We start from the raw sequence: 20451 nt of genomic DNA on the forward strand, positions 1-20451 counted from the left end.
ACAGTAGGAAGAATAATGAGGTTATTATAAAAGAAGCACAGGAGACAGAAGGTAATTTGATTTTAAAAGAAGATAAATGAGGTTACATACACTGATTCTGAGATGATGGTGAGATATTACAGAGGAAGTAGTAGGTTTTGTTTCCATTAGGACAACATTACTCATATCACATGATGTGCAAACTATGTTACTAATCTATAGCGAGATAAGAAAGTAGGACCAGAATATAAATCAATCTCTTCATTAAGCACATTGCTTAATTTAGCTAGTATTTTTTAAAGCAAGATTTCTCAACAAAGGAAGCTGGTAAGCACTTGTCTATGGATAGCTCTTTGAGTAGCACTGCACGAGTTTCAGTTCTTCCTGTAATAAAGATGTTAAGGGCGTGTAGATCTAGCCTCAAAGAGACTCAGGAGGCCCATTGATAGCATAAATATGTATAGAACAAGCACTAACATAAAATCCCCATTATGTAATTACTAATATAATGAGTTGACTAGTCCCATAACAACCCTATGAGGTAAGAATTACAAATTACAAATTATTAGTATTATTAGTATTAGTATTAGTATTCACAGATGAGGAAATTGAAGTACAGAGGTTAAAGAACTCCCACAATTTCACCCAGGTATTAGGTGACAGAGCTGGGGTTTCAACCCAAGCAATTTGGACAAAAAGTGCTCTTCACCACATATATGCAGCTTCTTTAGTATTTATATATGTTTGTCTGACAGGAATAACAATTTATTAAAAATGCTTAGCACTGTGCTTCCATACAAGAAGCTAATTAAAACTTGCTGAATAAATGGACAATGCAGTTGGAAAATTAGAACTCTCAGAGAAGAGAAAGATCCACATAAGAAATAGGACATGAGCACCTTCCTCTAGACATAAAAGCTTAAGGTCTTCAAGAAAGAAACAAAAGCACAAATACTAAACATTTGCACTTTAACAAAAGCTTTCACATTGGGAAAACAAGCCAACAAAGAAAATAGAGGTTTATAAAAGAATTTAAAATCTTAATGAAGGAAAAAGTTGGATAACTCTAGCAAAAGCTAGAAAGAAAAGCAACAAGACTTCTGGCTTTATTGACAGGGTTTCATCTAATGACCTTTCAAAGCAGAGTAACGTGTACACCAACTCCTTGTAAAAGATAAAGGTTTAGACAGCAATTATAGGTAAGTTATTCCAGAAATTTGGCAGAGAACAGAATGCAAAATGAGATTCCAGCTCTAGTGAGAAAAGAAAACAGAGATTAAAAAAAATAATGCAAATTATCTTTTAAACTGCACTTACACTATAAATTTCATTTCAGTATCTAAAATGTAAGCATTAAATTGAACTGAGATCTATATCTCACTGTGTTTATACTTCAGTATGTAATCTGACACAACGCTTCTAAATTCTAGGACCAGGGAGAGACCACAAAAGAAAATGTCATTATCTACTACTTACTAACTTTATCTAATAACCTAATGGCAATGATGAATATTGATTTTTTTCTCAGTTCACTAACCATATTGCTGATTGAAAAATCTTAGAGGTTTCTCACCTAATCCAAGCATGTATTGAACTTTTGTAAACTCCTATACCCAAAAGCTTCATTTACCCAATTATCTAATTGGGCTCTGCATGCATGAAAACAAAATCTGAACTAAAATGCGTCCCCAAACGATTTAATAAGAGTTATATAGACAATTATCAGCTAGACAAACAAAAAGAGAGAAAGATTGGCTCCAGAGTTTATTAGCAATGCCAAATGCTTCGAACTTGAGCTTTTTAAAATGCTAACAGTGATAACCTTAGAGAAAGGATATACCCATATACACAAGTAAAAAAATCAAAGAATTTAATGAAGAACATGCTGCAGGGAAAAAAAGTAACTTAAAAATGAATACAGAACAGAATAATGGTTTGTAAAAATAAATGTGGAAAATAATATAAGAGTAATAATAATCAAAAATTTTAAGTAATAAATATACCACAAAGTCTCTTACCTGTGTCTGAAATGTAAGCATGAAGTTGTACTAAGTCATCAGAAGATACATTTGAAAGGTCATCTAAAGACTGGGGGGGGGGGGGAATCAAAAATCAATAAACAAGATCTTTTTTATTATATAGAAAAAAGGTGTTAAAGAATTCCACAGCACATTCGCATTACTCATCTTTGCCGTATACAAGGTTTATGTTATTTGTATCCTCCCCCCTCCACAACAGTCCTTGCTAGTTACAGCACCACAAGAAAGAAAAGCCAAGATTAAGAAACTATAAAACAAAGTAATTTACAAATGCACTTAATAAATCAGATTATTTCTTCCTTCACTGTTTGTCCATATGCTAAAATTTGCCACTTCTCAGTTATATTCAATACATGGCAAGAAAAAAATGTGGATAAAAATAAGTGGACATATTCTTAAGTTAATGTTTCAATTTTTTAAATGCTGAAATATACTAAAGCCAACTCTGTATTTAACAGCGCTTTTGTTAATTTAAAAGTAATTTTAGTTAATTTAGATTCCTTACCTATAAAATGAGAATAGCACCTACATCATAGGGTTATGTGAGAATTAAAGCAGAAGACATGTAAAACATTTAAAAGACTAACACAAAAAATGTTAACTATTATGACTACTTTTTTTTTTTTTTAAATATACCTTTATTGATTTCAGAGAGAGGAAAGGAGATGGAGAGAGAGAGATAGAAACATCAATGATGAGAGTCATTGATCGGCTGCCTAGCCCGAAACCCGGGCATGTGCCCTGACCAGGAATCGAACCCCGATCGCCTGGATCCTAGGTCGACGCTCAACCGCTGAGCCACACCCAGCCAGGCATGACTACTTATTAAATGAAGTGAATCCATAGCCTAAGATGGATTTGAAATAATTTTCAAAATTAATTTCACAAACAAAAATTATTATAAATTCATTGAAAATGAATCTTTTATAACTTTGGCCTTTGGGTCAAAATTTTAAAAATTTGCTACATATATATACACCCACACATTCAGAGAAAGGAAAATAGTCATATAATGAAGACAGACTGTACAGAAAAGAGTTAATATAGCAGGCTTGAAACTGCTTGAGACTTCTTGAAATGTTGGCCCTTGGATGGCACCTGGGAATTTAGATTTAGGGAAGGTTCCCACCGTTCATTACTGCTAAGAATGGCTCACACTACCTAAGCTGTTTACAATGTGGTTTACCCTGAACATCTGCTTTCCTTCTGGAAGTATGGAATTTTGGCTTATGACAGGCAGAAGGTGCATATGTGACATGCCTCCAATAAAAACCCTGGGCATTTAGTTTGGTGAGCTTTCCTAGCGGCATTTCACCTGTGTTGTCGCATTCACTGCTGGGAGAATTAAGTTTTTCCCATGGGAAGTCTATGGGAGAGGAATCTTAGAAACTTCTGCCTGGTTTCCTCTGGGCTTTAGCCCACACACCTTTTCCCTTTGCTGATTTTGCTTTATGTCCTTTCGCTATGATAAATCCTAGCCATGAGTCGGACAATGCCGTGGTCTGTGACTCCTCTTAGTAAATCCTTGGACTTAGGAGTGGTGCTGGGTACCCTGACACACAAACATTATATGATTCAGACATATTTTACACTTTAAAAACCATATGATGTGAATGAACTTTGAAGCTCTAATGTGATATTACCAATTACTACTAAAAATCATCTAAATGACTTGAATGCAGCCATACTTACAACATAAAGCCATTTAAATTTGTCTATGTATTAAAAAAGAATCCAAAAACCTCCAGCTGCTTAAAAGCCTGAAGTTAACTGACTTATATGAATAACAAAATACTGCAAGTCAATGACCTCAAGTGTAACTTCTTCAATCCAGAGACTGTTCTGGCTTATACCACTATTTGACAAAAGAGATGTATAGCTCTCATTTGAAAAAGCATTTATTCCAGATACGGAATAAAGAAAAAATTATTTTTTTTACTAGTGTTCAAACACTTGTATAAGCACTACAAATGTAAATACCAAAATATTTCAAACCAACCAAAGATTTTGTCACATTGGAAATTTTTTCTGTATAATGAAAATTATTGCTAACATTTTCTTCATACTCTAGGAGCTATTCCTTTTTGTTATAAAGCTATTGAATATAACAAGTAAATGGTATTGATACCAAACAATTTAGGAAAACATTTTAAATGTTACAAAATATCTGACATAACACTATGGCTGATCTTATGTAGTATTTTGTTAAAGGTTATACTTTGTACAGTAATAGAACATTTACTCAATAAGGTTTTTTAGAAATAAGTGTATAGTACAGAAGACAACGTAAGATAGTGGACCTCTATACCACTTAGCTATTACAAAAAGTGAAAGAAAGTAATGTAGGTAGAAGGAAAAACACAGCAAACAATCTCCCTGCAAACTCTGGACTGAAACTTTTATAGGACACTAATATTTCTTCCTATCAGCATTTTATGAAATAAGTTATTAAATGGAAAGGATAGACATGCTATAAAAGAAGTGCAATGTTCAGTATTTCACACTTCACCTTGTATACATGAAACATCAATGACAGCTTATATGCTAAAAACATGTCATTCTTAAACCTGTAACCACAGATTAGTTGCTAAATTCACTATAAACCTCTCTACAATTAAAAAACCTGAATTTGTTATACTGTACACTTTAAGAAATATCTAGAAGTTTTCAGATACTCCAAATAGTTTTATAGTTCTTTTCTAAATACGAGAGAAGAAAACACTAATTCCAATGTAAACATTTATATGTCACAAATTTAATGCCTATCATTGTACTAATCAGAGTCATTTAAAAATACTAAATGAAAATAAGTTTCATTTTTAAATTCTAATTCACAGACGCCTTATATGTGAATTTAACATTTCTTTAAAAGCACAACTTCCTATAACACTAAAGGATGGTTTGGGGCTTCTAATATATTATTCACTTTCATATGTTAAGGCTCAACCTTTCATATTATTTTCAAGCCACTTTATTAAAGTACCCATAATAGTACTTACCAAATTTATGCTTCCTGTAGGAGACCCATTAAAAGATTCTGTGGGAAGGGAAATTCAACTTAGTATACAGTAAAACACTTTTGAAACATTTGTTTTATCTAAGGTCCAAACACCAAGAATGAAAGCCAAGTCAAGACATAACAGAACAGTAAAGAAAACTGTCACTCACTACTCCTGAACACCTGTTCCCTTAAGCCCCATGGGTTTCTCAGCTAGGAATTTCAGGTGAAAATATATATACAGGGTGAGGCAAAAGTAGGGTTACAGTTGTTTGTATGGAAGATAATATAATAATTAATAAATCATAAGAATAAACTCTGTATTTCATATACACAACTGTAAACCTACTTTTGCCCCACCATGTATGTACCTAAGTTGCCTCCACACACACACACACACACGAAGGCATTAATGTATACAGAGAACAACTATTAAATATTTTATCCTCATAGTGCCATATTAAGTTGTCTAATGCAACATAAATATGAGAAAAACACTGCAGACTGAGTGTTGGGATATGTGAGAAGTTATTTTGTTATTTCTGTCTCACTGGATTAAGAAATATTACAAATAAAGTTACCCTTTAGTGTGAAGAACAGACTTATTTTTAATATATCTTTAAGTCTACTTATTCTTAGTAGATGTGGTTCATAAACATTAGAAGTCTAGATTCTTAAATCACTACATAACTAATAGAACAAAATATATGTAAAACTCCACAGGCAATGCCATTTAATTAAAAGCAACTTAAATTATTTTAATTTATCTTTATTTTTGGAAGTATTACATTGCTGAATTCATTTATTAAATCTAGTAGTTTTCTGGTGGAGTCTTTAGGATTTTCTATGTACAATACCATGTCATCTGCAAATAATGACACTTTTACTTCCTCCTTTCCAATTTGGGTGCCTTTTATATTTTTCTTGTCTGATTACTGTGGCAAGGACTTCCAGTACTATGTTGAATAAGAGTGGTGAAAGTGCACCCCTCTTGTTGCACCACCAGTCTTGTTCTTGTTCTTAGGGGAAATGCTTTTCGTTTTTGCCCACTGGCTATGATGTTAGCTGTAGGTTTGGTTTGTCATATATGGCCTTTATTATGTTGATGTATGATCCCTCTATTCCCACTTTGCTGAGAATTTTTATCAAAAATGGGTGTTGGATTTTGTCGAATGCTTTTTCTACATCTATTGATATGATCATGTGATTTTTGTCTTTTAATTTGTTTATGTGATGTATCACGTTTATTGATTTGTGAATATTGTACCAGCCTTGTATCCATGGAATAAATCCCACTTGGTTATGATGTATGATCTTTTTAATATAATGCTGCATTCTGACTGTTGTAGCTTCTTCCAGCTTATACTGTACAGAATTTGGAAAATCATATAATTAAAGAGAAAAAAAACTATTTTTTTAATACAGCTTTATAGTTTGTGGTATACGCTCAGAATCATTACTTGTTATTCTCATTTAATCTTCTCAATAATCCTATTGTTAGTCATATTATTATTTACCATAAAAATATTTGCATGACAAAACTCAAAAAACATTTAAAAAAATTTTTTTAAATATATCTTTATTGATTTCAGAAAGAGGAAGGGGGAGAGAGAGAGAGAAACATCAATGATGAGAGAGTCACTGATTGGCGGCCTCCTGCACGCCCCCAACTGGGGATTGATCCCGCAACCCAGGCATGTGCTGTGATCGGGAATAGAACCATGATCTCCTGGACCCTAGGTTGAGGCTCAACCACTGAGCCATGCCTGGACAGGCAAAAACATTTTTTTTAAAGAATTCAAGGCTTCTATAGTTACATGTCCTAATCTGTTATTAAATTGTTGACATTTTAATTTAGTATAGTAACTAAATTTTGTCATTCATTTATACATTTTTAAATATATTATAATTTATATTTGAACTTCAAGAACATTTTTTTTTAATATATCTTTATTGAGTTCAGAGAGAGGAATGGAGAGGGAGAGAGAGAGGTGAAACATCAATGATGAGAGAGTCACTGATCGAGCCCACAACCCGGGCATGTGCCCTGACCAGGAATCAAACCATGATCTCCTGGATCCTAGGTCGATGCTCAACCACTGAGCCATGCCCGGCCAGGAAAGAACATTTTTTATCTCATCTGAAAGGTCATTTATTTGGTAAGCAGAATAAATAGGAATACATATATATATGCAATGTGTGCCGCCTACCTCCATCACCATCATCTGATCCTCTGAAACTAGGGTCCTTCAGCATATCCAGCTCAGCTAACATGCGCACGTAAAGTGCGTTCTGTCTGAAGGAAGGATAAAACCTTTCATCTCGTAGCATCAATTCATACACCTATTGAGTAAATGAAGATATTCAATCATTAATACAGAAAACGTACTGATTTTCACTAGTAAGATTTTACCAAAAGCTAGACTTAGGTCTTATTATAATGAATCACGGGCTCCATATCTACAAGATGTCACAACTAATGATTTCTCTGGTCCATGGGTACCTAAACTGCATTGAAAAGGGTCCTACTACAACATGTCACATGAGAGCAGGTTGTACATAATGTTCTAGGAAGCAGTGTTCTCTAAGAAACAAGTCCACCTAAAGGCTCAAGCACATTAAAATAAATTTGAGTGATGTTATTTATATACATCATCAACTCATGAAATTCAAAAACTATGTATCTGGCTCTTCAGTCAGATTCAAATAAAACAGCCTAAAATAAGCATTTTCCTCATTTGTTAAATAATTAAATAAACAAACAAACATAACTGGCCTGCCTTTTTTTGTAATTGAGAAGCATTATTTCCATAACTCATCTGTTTAGTTACCTCTCTAACTTTCAACCTTTTTAAAAACAAATTACATGCATGTGGAAATACACATTTTTTCCAAGAAAGATCTATTAATAAATGTTGTATATAGTACCTTTCTTTGAATGTCATCGAAGATTTCCGGAGTTGGATCTTCATGATTCAAAGTATCTGCTAATTTTGCTACCAAATAATCATCAACAGTAACTCTTGGAGATGCCTAACAAACAGAAAAATAATAGTAATTATCTTTGGCATTTCTAAATACAAGTTAAGCCTTGATAATAGGAGAATTAAATAATGGAATCATATTATTGAAAGTAATTGGCAGAAAACGCTTGGTTGCTAAACGATAACTTGATGTTTAAGAAGGCTAAAACAAGAACTAGAATCTCCTCGTCATCAGGTAATACAGTAGCCTGGTAGACAAGTATTTACTAAATCTGAAAAATGGAGATATTATTACATAAGATTATTATAAGGATTCAAAGAGATTTATGTAAACCATACAAACACAACGTCCAGCACATAGGAAATACTGTCATTAGGAGCTACTTTTTAGCATTCAGTAGTCCTGGATGTGTATTTACTGTAACTGCCAAAATAATATGCCATTGTTACTTACCGCTTACCACTACAAACAATCCTTTTGAATGGCCTTTAGAAGAAACTATCTTAATCTTAAATTTGGTTTTATTCCACTGCGGCAAAGTCCCATTGTGATATGAGAGAAAATTTATCTGAAAAGTTAATCTGTTCCAACAACTTCCAAAATCTGATGTTCAATGTGAAAAATTACTGAAAGAAAAAAATTCTGAAAATCTAGGAATATGGTTATCTTTAGGATGTCAACTTTGAATTTTTAGTTCTGAAGGCTCTGGAGAGTAAACAAGTGATAAGGATAGTAACTCCTAGAGAACTAGCAAAACAATGCATTGTTTAAGTAATTTCTCCATGCTATCCAAGAAAGTACCTAAGGAACAAAATGAATAAATCAAGAAAAAGGAGAAGAGGAGAAAAAGTAAGTATACAGCAGGGTATAAATGTACAGAAAAATGACTATGGAAGTTCTAATGCTCCCTTGTTAATTCAACATTTTTTGGGGGGAAAGGGTGCTTATCTGTTGTTTGTGTACAGGAGGGTGGGGTGTGGTGTATGTGTATATGTTTTCCCCTGAAACAGGAACAGGAGAGCTAAACAATGTGGAGTATGTGGCAAAAATTAGAGAGGAACATGATGTTAGTTGGCTTTGTACTTTCATTTGCCCTCTGAGCTCACTAAACTCAAGTTTCTAGGAAATAATAAGAGGCAAATTTGAAAATAACATTTTATATTTATTCAATTTTCCTGTAAAATTGGATACACAGAATTGGATTAAGGCTCTCTGATACAAGGTGACCAACACTATCAGAGAGCTATCATGGGTTACAACCTACCAGACTGCCCCACTCAAAAATATAGGAGAAATAGTTATACACGTTTGTTATTACTTTAACATAATAATACAAAAATGAGTGTTTTCCAAATTATCTATTAATCTGTATGCTTCACTTTTCTATTACACAAATATAGTTAAAAAAATAATAGGACTAGTTAACAATGGTAATTAGTAATTAATAGGACTAATTAAACAAATAATATGAGAAATATATAAGAATGTATTTATAGTGTTTCTGTCCTCTGATACAGCAATTCATTTTAACTTTTTAATTATTAGATATTTAAATATTATAGGCTATACTATTCTGTATTCTTAAAATTCTTAAATGTAAGACTTAAAATGAGATTATACATATAAAAGGACTAATTAAACAAATATCTATATTTAATAAAAAATTAACAATTACTTCTCTTTTTATTCCATGATCCCATAGGATATTTTTACTTTGTGTGTTTCCCTTTCAGTAAAACTCTGATCTGCCTGCAGCCTTTAGAACACCCTTTTCTTTTACATAGTGGTAAAACTGAGTATAATCAAATGTAAAAGTCACTTTCCCTTTCAGCTCTCCCGTTAAGGTTATTTCTCTTACCAGTCCAATGTGATGACATCAAGTTAAATATCCCTTCAATAAAATCATTTAGGCATAGAATAAGATTTTACTTACTAAAAACAGCAGGTTTTAAGAGCTGCAGGGATTTGTTTCCAGCTCTCCAAAAAATGTCCGTCGCCTTTGTAGCTAAAGGCTTGTTTGGTAGACCAGTTGTTTGTCAATTAGATCCTTTACATCTGGGAATTTATCATAAGCTACCTGTGTCTAAAATGGCCATTTTTTAATACTTCAAAGCTTAGTGATGTCATCATAAGTTAAACCTCTCCTCAAGGAAAATTGTTTTAAAATACACATATCCTTTAAACTTGTGAAGATTGAAGGCAGATTCTAAATAAATTAGTTTCAGTAAAGAAACAAAGAAAATCCTGTTTAAGCTGGCTGGCCCTTTCTGGTGATATTTTTTGAGTTCTCAATAGTCTTGTATCCAAAAACCAAGTCATTTTTCAATGTATAAATTTTTGTTATAGCCTACATATCAACCACTCAGGTCAGTCCATCCCTTTCAAGATTCCCTTTAGCCTCTTCAAAGGTCATTCAATAGTTTTGGAGAAAAAATTCTGTTTAATCCTTTTTACCATACTCATTCCTGATGTATTTCTGAATTAAAGAAGGATATTATTCTTGTCTCATTCTTTGAAAATACAATTTTGCTGCAGGCCAACATTTTAGCATCTTTTCTATAACTGGCAACAACGCCCATCTCAAAGAGAAATGTATAAAGAAGAAGTTATTCCTGACATTTTTTATGTCAAAAATCTTATCGTTTCTATGTTTTAAAACAAAAATTTTTTTTACAAAACCTCAGTAAGCAAATAAATATCTCCTTTTAGCAGTGTTATATAAAAGGAACACATGCTACTTAGCAGGTAAGATCTTTTTCTTTTTCTTTGCAAGAACTTTATGGACCAAATATAATTTGGTCAAATATATACTTACACTGTCTGCTAAACATGCAGATAGATGAGCAGAGTTTGTTTTATATTTTTACAGTTTATTAAAAATCTTAGAAATCAAGAAAATATCTAAAACTCCATTTTTTCAAATCAAAGTACTTAGGAGCTATGGCAAATACACTCATGTTTTTCCAATTTGATGTAACACAACATACTATAGAGAACATGATTGCTGGTAAGATCTCACAGAAAAAGTTCTAAACTTTAAAGAGTGAAATCATGTTATCAAAATGTCCTCTCTTGCTTCCCCACAGGATATTTCAGTTGAAACCTCTGAATCACAAGATATAACTCTACCCAGTTTACAAAATAATCAAGGGAAAGATAGGCCAATGTGTGTTCATTTGTGTGGTATGTCCAAGCTAATTCAACAGCCACTATTTTTTTGTTGTTATCCTCACCTGAGGATACTTCTTCCATTGCTTTTCACAGAGTTGAAGGGAAGGAGGGAGGAGGAAGAAGGAGAGAGAAAGGGAGAGGGAAAGAGAGACATACAGAAACATCGATGTGAGAGAGACACAGGAACTGGCTGCCTCCCATAAGCACCCCAACTAGGGAGCAAATCTGAAACCCAGGTACATGTCCTTGACCAGGAATTGAACCTGAGACCCTTCAGTGTGCGGGCTGACACTCTAACCACTGAGCACACTGGCCAGGGCCAACAGCCCTTCTTTTTAACTGATCACTGGGGTCTTAAAAGTATCTGTAATATTCAGCCTTCACTTTTGCTTTCATACCGTTCTCCACCATGTTTTTTGCACACTGTGCAGTGTGCTCTATTTGGTTATGTACTCTCTCCAATCCTGTTGTATGGTTCCTTCAATCTGTCATTAAAATAGTCCAGTCATTTAGTCTTCTTTTTCAGTGATGTCTGAGTCATGATGGTTTGGGTATTATAATCATTCTCATTTTCATTATCTGAACTTTTATAAAACATAACTGCAATATTCATAATGTTAAAAATTAAACACTGCTATCATAATACAAAGGCACAGGATAGGAAAAGTAAAAGATGAACTGTTAACACTCATGATAACAATGCACTTAAGTTGTACTCAGAGTGCTACACAATGGAAGATCCACTATAGTGAAGAGGAAATAATGGTTGCCACATTAGAGGTCAAGAGAAAAACAGCAATGACTACAAAGGGTAGACTACCCATGCCATAGTCATTTGACACAAGAACATGTTGTTTCAGTCCTTATTTTTGGAATCATAGGATGGGTTTTGTACTTTTTCTCAATCTTCCACATCTATGGCTAAAATCTGGGACTTTTGGTGTCCCTGGGAACGGTTTCCTGAGACGAGGGATGTCTTCATTCAATAATAAAAAAAGATTATCTTCAAAAGAAGAAACATATTGATTTCTCAATGGAAACAATGAGACACAAAACAATAAAAAATCTTTAAAAAGCTGAAACCAACTTAAGTAACTTAATTTTCGGATTTTTCCATTATAATTGTAATGCATACTATTGGACTACAATAGAATTTATAACATACTTTAAGAATTAACATGCGCCCGGCTGACATGGCTCAGTGGTTGAGCATTGACCTATGATCCAGGAGATTGAGGTTCGATTCCCGGTCAGGGCACATGCCTGGGTTGCGAGCTCAATCCCCAGTAGGGGGTGTGCAGGAGGCAGCCGATCAATGACTCTCTCATCATCGATGTTTCTATCTATCTCCCTCTCTCCTCCTCTCTCTGAAATCAATAAAGATATATTTAAAAAAAAAAAAAAAATTAACATACAGAAGGCTTATACACTCCAAAGCAGTGTTTTCAAATAGCAGAAACTTGAATTTGAAACATGAACAACAATATTCAGAGCAGCAGTGCAATAGAAACCAAAATGCTCATAAACATTATCAATGGTAAATAAATTACTGTATACCTGTGTAATGAAATACTTCAGTGAAAATGACTATTCCTGCATGCATCAACATTATGGATTCCAATATAATGGTAGGGAGTGGGAGAAAATAAATACTTACAGTATCATTCCATTGATATAAAGTTTAAAAACAAAGCTAAGTCATATATGGTTTAGAACATACATGTATAGCAAAACTACATGAATAAAAAAGTGAATAACTACAGGAGCCTGGATTCATCAATAAGAAACAAGTGAACCTGACAGGTGATAACAGGTGGAGAATACATAGGGATCTTCAAAAGCACGTAAATGTTCTATTTCTTAAGCTGGATGGTATATAGGTGTTTGCTATACTTGCTATACTATTATTCTTTGTTTTTTAAATCCTCACCCAAGGACATTTTTTCAATTGTTTTTCAGAGAGAGTGGAAGGGAGAGAGAGAAACATCAATGTGAGAGACACACATAGATTGGTTGCCTCCAGCATGGGCCTGGGGCCAGGGATCGAGCTTGCAAACCGAAATACGTGCCCTTGGCCGGAATCAAAGCCCGGACCCTTCAGTCTGCAGGCTGAAGCTCTAACTACTGAGCCAAATTGGCTAGGGCTATACTATTGTTCTTAAAAATGCACTATTTAAGTATATTTCACAAGGCAAAAAAGTAAGCAAATTCACATATGATCAGTTTTCAAATAAAATTCATACTGAAAATTCAAATTTAATTTTTGTGCTAGTAACTATAGCTTAATAGGTATTACAGCATAGCCATTAAAAGTACTGAAGTAAAAAATTAATTAAGATATTTCTTTGGGTTAGGAAAAAAATACTGGAGCACGAGTCATCTTGAATCTTGGAAATTTCTCCATCCATATTCATGGTATTGGTCTGTAGTTTTCTGAATGAAGTCTTCATCTGGCTTTGGTATCAGAATGATACTAGCCTCATAAAATGAGACAGAAAATGTATTTTTTTTTCCTATATATTATGGAAGAGTTTGTGAAATATTAGTATTATTTCTTCTTGAAATATGATGCAATTCACCAGTGAAACTACGTAGGCCTTGGTTTTTCATGAGATGATTTTTAATTACTAATTAAAATTTTTTATTTATTATATGTTCTATTTTTTCTTGAGTCAGTTTGGCAACTTGTGTCTTTCTAGGCATTTGTCTATTTCATCTAAGGTGTCTGATTTGTCAGAGTTGTTTACATATTTGCTTACAGTCCTGTTCTTTTCATTTCTATAGGGTTGGTGACGCCCCCTTTCATTCATGATTTTCGTGATCTTTCTTTCTGTCTTGGCCAAACTAGCTAGAGGTTTATCATTTTTGTTGATCTTTTCAAAGAATAAATTTTTGGTTTTATTGACTTTTATCAGTTTTTCTCTTCTCTATTTCACAGATTTCCATTCCGGTCATTACTGTTTCCTTCGTTCTGTTGCCTTGGGTTTATTCTGATTTGCTTTTTCTAGATTTTTAAGGTGAAATCGTAAATTGTTGATTTGAGATTTTTCTTCTTTCTATTTAGGCATTTAAAGTTATACCTTGCCTTCTAAGCACTGCTTTAGTTGCACTCCATACACTGCGACATTGTTTTCATTTACATTCAATTCAAAATAGTTCCCAACTTCCTTCTAATTTCTTTACTACCTAGAGGCTGTTTAGAATGTGTTAATGTACAAATCTGTATGGCTTCCAAAAATCCTTCTGTTGTTGATTTCTGATTAATTCCTTTATGAGAAAAGGACATACTTTGTATGATTTTCAATACTTTTACATTGAGAATTGTTGCACTGGCCAGGTGGCTCAGTTGGCTGGAGCAATGTCCTGAGCACCAAAATGTTGCAGGTTTGATTCTGTCAGGACACATACCTAGATTACAGGTTTGATCCCCAGCTGGGATGCATATATGGGAGGCAACTGATTGATGTTTCTCTCTCTCTCTTCCTCTCTCTCTAAAATCAATAAAAAAACATTGTAGGGTGAGGATTAAAACAACATTTTTTTTAAAACAATGTATCTGTAAATTGAGAGTTGTTTTATTGCCAAACTTATGGTCTATTCTGGAGAATGTTCCATGTGTATTTGAAAATAATGTTTATTCTGCTATTGTTATGGAAGTACTATGTAGATGTGAAAGATCTAGTTGGTTTATAGTGTTCTTTAATTCTTGTATATCCTTGGTGATTTTCTATCAAATTGTTCTATCAATTAATGACAGTGGGTACTGAAGTCTTAAACTGTTATTGCCGAATTACCTATTTCTCCCTTCAATTTTGTCAGTTTTTAAAAAAATGTTTTTATTTATTCTTTTTAGAGAGAGGAAGGGAGAGTGATAGAAACATCAATGAGAAACACCATCAATCAGCTGCCTCCAGCATGCCCCCTAGTGGGGATCAAGCCTGCAACCCGGGCATGTGCCCTGACTAGGAATTGAACCAGTGACCTCTTGGTTCATGGGTCAATGCTCAACCACTGAGCCACACCTGCCGGGCAATTTTGTCAGTTTCTTGTTTCATGGATGTGGGGCTTTTTATGTTTCTGATTGTTTTATCACCCTGATCAATTAACCTTTTTATTATTATAAATGTTCCTTTTCTCTAGTAATAATTTTTGTCTTAAAATCTATTGTCTAATATTAGTATAGCCACTCCAGCTCTGTTTTAGTTACTGCTTGCATGATTTACCTTTTTCGTCCTTTTACTTTCAACTACTGTGCCTTTGAATCTAAAGTGTGTGTTACTTTGAATCTTGACTTTGTCATTTAGTATTTTCGTGACCTTGGCCAAGTTAATTCAATTTTTTGAACAATAGTTTCTTCACCTACAAAACGAAAATAATAATACACAATAAGACTTTTATCAGGATTATATGAGACAATGTTTCTGAAAAAGTTGTGCCTAGTGTAAGTAATGGATATTTATTAAGTACTATAAAAACTGTTATTAATGATACTGCCAAAGAAGATAAGAACACAGTAACCAAAATATATCCTTACCTTTTCTGATAAATACTGTTCATAAATTCCAACAGCAGCTGCTCTTAAAAGACCTTTGGTTTGGTTGGTTTGATGTTTTCCATCTTTCTGACGGCTTAATAAAACTTCTAGTTGTTGCTGGGCTGTAACCCGGTATCCTTCCACTGTCATCCAGAAGAAGAGATGTGCTTGACCTCCAGTTTGCTGCATATAATCTACCAAACCAAATCCATAACAACATAGATAATAATGTCACACACTTCTGGGTGCAAGTAGTTGTATGATAAGCTAAGAAGGATTAAAGTTTCAAATATTTAAAATGTTTAAGGTAAAAATATAGTTATATCATGAATTAGTTAAGCTAAAAAGACGAATTATGTAGGAAACACAAAAGCACATTTTTAAAAAAATCTCATTTTTCATGATAAAATCTCGAGGGGATAAAATTGCTACACAAGGTTTCATCAGAAACAAACTATTTCACAAACATTCAGCTTTTGTTCTCAATAAAGATTATTAATCATAATATGTATTAATATTTCCTTAAATGTTAAAAATAAGGATTGAAATCTTCAACAAATCAAATATATATAATTTTGTTAATCCTCACCAGAGGATATTTTTTCCATTCATTATTTTTTTAGAGAGAGTGGCAAGGGGGGGGTGGAGAAAGAGAGAGAGAGACATGGGAAGAGAGAAATATCAATAGGAGACACATCAAATGGTTGCCTCTCACACACTCCCCAACAAGCGCCAGGGATCAAACCTGCAACCTTCAGTGCACGGGCTGATGCTCTAACCACTGAGAAACACTGGTCAGGACTGTATTTGTCTTTTTGATCATGAAAATTAAGATTCAGGAAGTTTTGCTGAAAATATCCTCCAAATAAAAGGAATTTTGATGTAATAGTAATAAAATTCCCTTCCCACCCACATACAAAAATTATGCAAACAAGTGATATATATTGCATATTCCTCATAAAGTACTCTTCCTCAAATAATAACTTCATAATAGACTCTCCTTAGCTTTATTTTAAAAGCAATTTAGCAAATGCACATTAGAGTTATAATAAGCATTTATTTATTCAAAAGCATTTATTTATTGAAAAACAAAATAAAACTCTACCTATGTTTTCCAGTGAAAAAGGAACACTTCCAAGAATAGGGGGGAAAAGAGAGACAGATTTCACATGCTTAATATTAAGTATTTAAAATTTAATAAAATTTATAATTATTAAAAATTTTAGGGGTTATATTATTTTCACCAAATGGATTTACCTACCCATAAAAAATTGTAGTGCAACATTGTCTATGAGGATGCTGTCCAGAGGGACTGTGCAAAGTTTCCCAAAGTTTGCTGCCAGTTTCACAGTATTTATTTCCTACAGGTAAAAGGGAATGTAGGTTAATATTTCATCTATTCAGTCACTGGGTTAAAGATCTTTACCTAGGTGTAAAAAAATCAAATTACAAATTAAAATAGAATAAAAATAAAGTTTTTCCTTTCTCATACATGTGGCTTCCCAAGAAAATAGTCTCAGCTCAGTGAATGTTATTTCCAGAGTTGCTTAGTAAATATGTATTAAGTATGATATGCATTCATTTCTTCCAACACAAAATAAATCTAAATTACTGTATTTTCAAATATTCTCTATCTCTACATACTCCAAATGAAAATGAATATTTTATAGGCTCAAGAGGATGTTTAAAATACTTAACATGTCCAAGAATAAGCAAATTATAACATTTTTAAGTACATATTGAAGTCTATTTACTAGGAAAACAGAAAATATTCCCAAAGAGTAGTATTGCTTCTAAAAGAGTAAAAACTCTACAAAATATTTTACAGAAATGTAAATGTAGAAAATGTATTTCTTCTCAGACTATGTAAACAATAAATTGCATATGCTTTTTGAAGTTATAAAGCACTGGTAACTTCCTACATATAAAACAAAAGGAGAAAAAAAAGGGTTCAAAATGTAGCAAATCTACACATCAAGCACTATGCTAGTACACTACACACATTACTTCATATAATCTCCACAACGATCCTACTGGATTAAGCACCATCAAAGCCATTTAAAATAAAAGAAAGCTGAAGATCAGAAAGGTTACCTATGATCACAAAGCTGGTAAGAATGAGTTTGATTTCAAAGCCTGCTGTCCTTTCCTCTAAAACCCATGATATTTCTGTGAACTATCTGTACCAGCTTCTCTGTACATACTCCCAAATCCGTATCTCACAACCCTCCATTTAAAAAAAAAAAAGATAGGCAGGTTTTCTGAAAGTTAAATAAGCTGCCTTATTCAAGGACAGATACTAAATTAGGCAAAGGTAATACATAAAGAAGAAGGAAGATAATTTGAGGAAAGGAGGAAAAATAATTCTTGTGTAATTAGTGTCCCTTCACATAAGTACCGAATAATAACAGGTAACTGAATTAAAACATCTAGCAAAACACAAACCAGTGCCAGCACATGATTTCTCCTATATTTCTCCTGCCCAGCAGCAGCTCCACAGATAATAGGCTGGGGAAGAGTATTCACTATAACTTTATTTGTAAAAAAAAAAAAAAGGGTATGATAAAGGGTCTTCTAAGAATTCAAGATGAGTAGCACAGTTAAAAAAAAATCTCTGTGGGGATTCTCAGGTTACTTCCAAAGGAAAATGCATGACCTGAACTATTGAAGAGGTAAAGCCTGGTATTCAAATAGAACTGACAGATTTCCAAACAAGGCACTTAATTTTAAAAGGATTCAATATAAAAAAGTGTATGGGCAAATAGACTTTAACTAATGATGATTAAGGATCACTAACTCTTAAGATTGAGATAGTGTACCTACTTAAAGAAACAATAAGCACTAGTGAAACCATATCATTCTTCTGTTCTGAATTTGCATAGGTATATAAACTAATTTTAAAATAGTCAGCTGAAACAAAGACAGGCATACATACAAATGCGCACACACACATATATGACAAATGTGGGTCTCAAGTAATGTTAGTTAAAATTAATCTAGCAAACTAAACTTTTAAAAAAATATCTTCTATTCCTCAAGAAAAACTGCAAAACCACAAGACCAGAGAGAGAATCACAAATAAATTTTCAAAATTAGAAAACAAGCACAAAAAAGTGACTACACTATAAAAACTACACTTAAAAATGTGTTTTCCTGTCTTACAGTCCCAAATCTCTGCTCTACTTTAAGTAAAACTCCTCCAAACAGTGAACAATAATTACTGTTTCTAATTCATCTCTTCCCATTTCCTCTTGGACTGACCCCCCCCATTAGGGTTGCTCTCCACTATTCCATCAAAATGTTATCATCAGATCAACAATAATCCCCTTGGTGACATACCCAATGGGCAATTCTAAGTCTCATCTTACTCAACTTATTAGTAGCCTTTGACATTCCTGATCTCTCATGTCTTCTTTAAACACTTTCTACATTTGGCTTCTAGGATATCACACTCTCAGGTTTTCCTTCAATCTCACCAGCCACTTACTCTGTATCTTTGGGTAGATCTTCTACTTTGTCTTAAACTCTAGTAACTAAAGTGCCTCAGGACTGAGTTCTTGGTATCTTCTTCCTTACACTCACTCTTTTAGGTAACTTCATCCAGTCTCTTAACTTTAAATAAATATCTGATAACCCTGAGGATTCTCAAAGTTTATTTCCATCACTAACCTTTCCTTGAACTTGAGTTTACCAATAAGCATGTCTACTTGAGTGTCGAACTAAAACATCCAAAATTAGATTCACTCTTCCAAATCTCCTCCTCCCTCAGTTTTATCCATTTTAATAGAAATTGACACTATTCATGCAGCTGCTCAGGACAAAAAAACTACAAATCATTCTTGAGTTCTTCTTTAGTTTCTCACCCCGTATTTAATCCATTTAATCCTGTTAGCACTATATCCAGTATCTACTTCTCACAAACTCTACAGACATCTCTTACAGGACTAAATGATCTCTTGTAAATGATTCCTAGTTTCCATTCTTGCCCCTACCACTACACCACGATTTATTCATCACAAAGAGCCAAAGTAATCATTTTAACTCACAAATCAGATCATATCACTCACCAAGGAAAATCTCCAATGGATTCCCATCACAATTAGAATCTTAAAAAAATCTTACTATGGCAGGTAAAACCATATATAATCTACCCAAGGTTCCTCTCCAACTTCATTCCTACTAACAATTTCTCTCATTCATTCTATACCAGCTAAACTGACCTCCTCAAACTCACCAAACTTTCCTATCTCAGGATCTTTGCCTTTGCTCTCACCTTGCCTGAAAGACTCTATTAAAAAATAAAATTCATAAGACTCTCATGTTATTTAGGCCTCCCTATGCTTAAAGGTCTCCAGATCTCTCAGTACTTACAGAAAACACTCCTAGACATTCTCTATGCCTTTACTTATATTTTTTCACATTTTCTTATTTTTTACATTATATATCAATTTACTTATTGGCTTACTTTATGACTCTGCAACTAAAATATAAGCTCCATGAAGAGAAAGATTTTGTCTTTTAGGTCAATCTACAATGGTTGCCGCAGGCACAAAATTCAATAAATACTGAATAAATGAAAGTGGGTAGATGAATAAATAAAATAAAATCTTTAATTATTTTAGCATTTTTTAGGCAGTGTTTCAAACTCTTCAGCGTGGTTTCACAAATACTTATACTATTGTTCAAGACAAGTTTTTTTCTAAAAGTTCTTTTGTACAGTACTGCACTGGTTAATATCCTTTTTG

The 20451-nt window shown here is 33.3% G+C and overlaps 1 protein-coding gene across 2 annotated transcripts in view; it reads right to left on the bottom strand.

Annotated features, from left to right (window-relative positions):
• SNX13 (sorting nexin 13) overlaps nt 1–20451 on the bottom strand; it is a 91400-nt gene that overhangs the window by 23390 nt on the left and 47559 nt on the right. For both annotated transcript variants that reach the window (XM_081146399.1, XM_081146400.1), the window contains exons 12-17: nt 16968–17067; nt 15707–15900; nt 7945–8049; nt 7227–7359; nt 5018–5055; nt 1998–2067 (exon numbers count right to left, since the gene is read on the bottom strand). In XM_081146399.1, coding sequence (XP_081002525.1) covers nt 1998–2067; nt 5018–5055; nt 7227–7359; nt 7945–8049; nt 15707–15900; nt 16968–17067 — 640 coding nt within the window. The remainder of the gene's footprint in view (nt 1–1997; nt 2068–5017; nt 5056–7226; nt 7360–7944; nt 8050–15706; nt 15901–16967; nt 17068–20451) is intronic.

The sequence above is a fragment of the Miniopterus schreibersii genome, assembly GCF_964146895.1.
Source record: "Miniopterus schreibersii genome assembly, chromosome: 9".
NCBI lineage: Eukaryota > Metazoa > Chordata > Mammalia > Chiroptera > Miniopteridae > Miniopterus > Miniopterus schreibersii.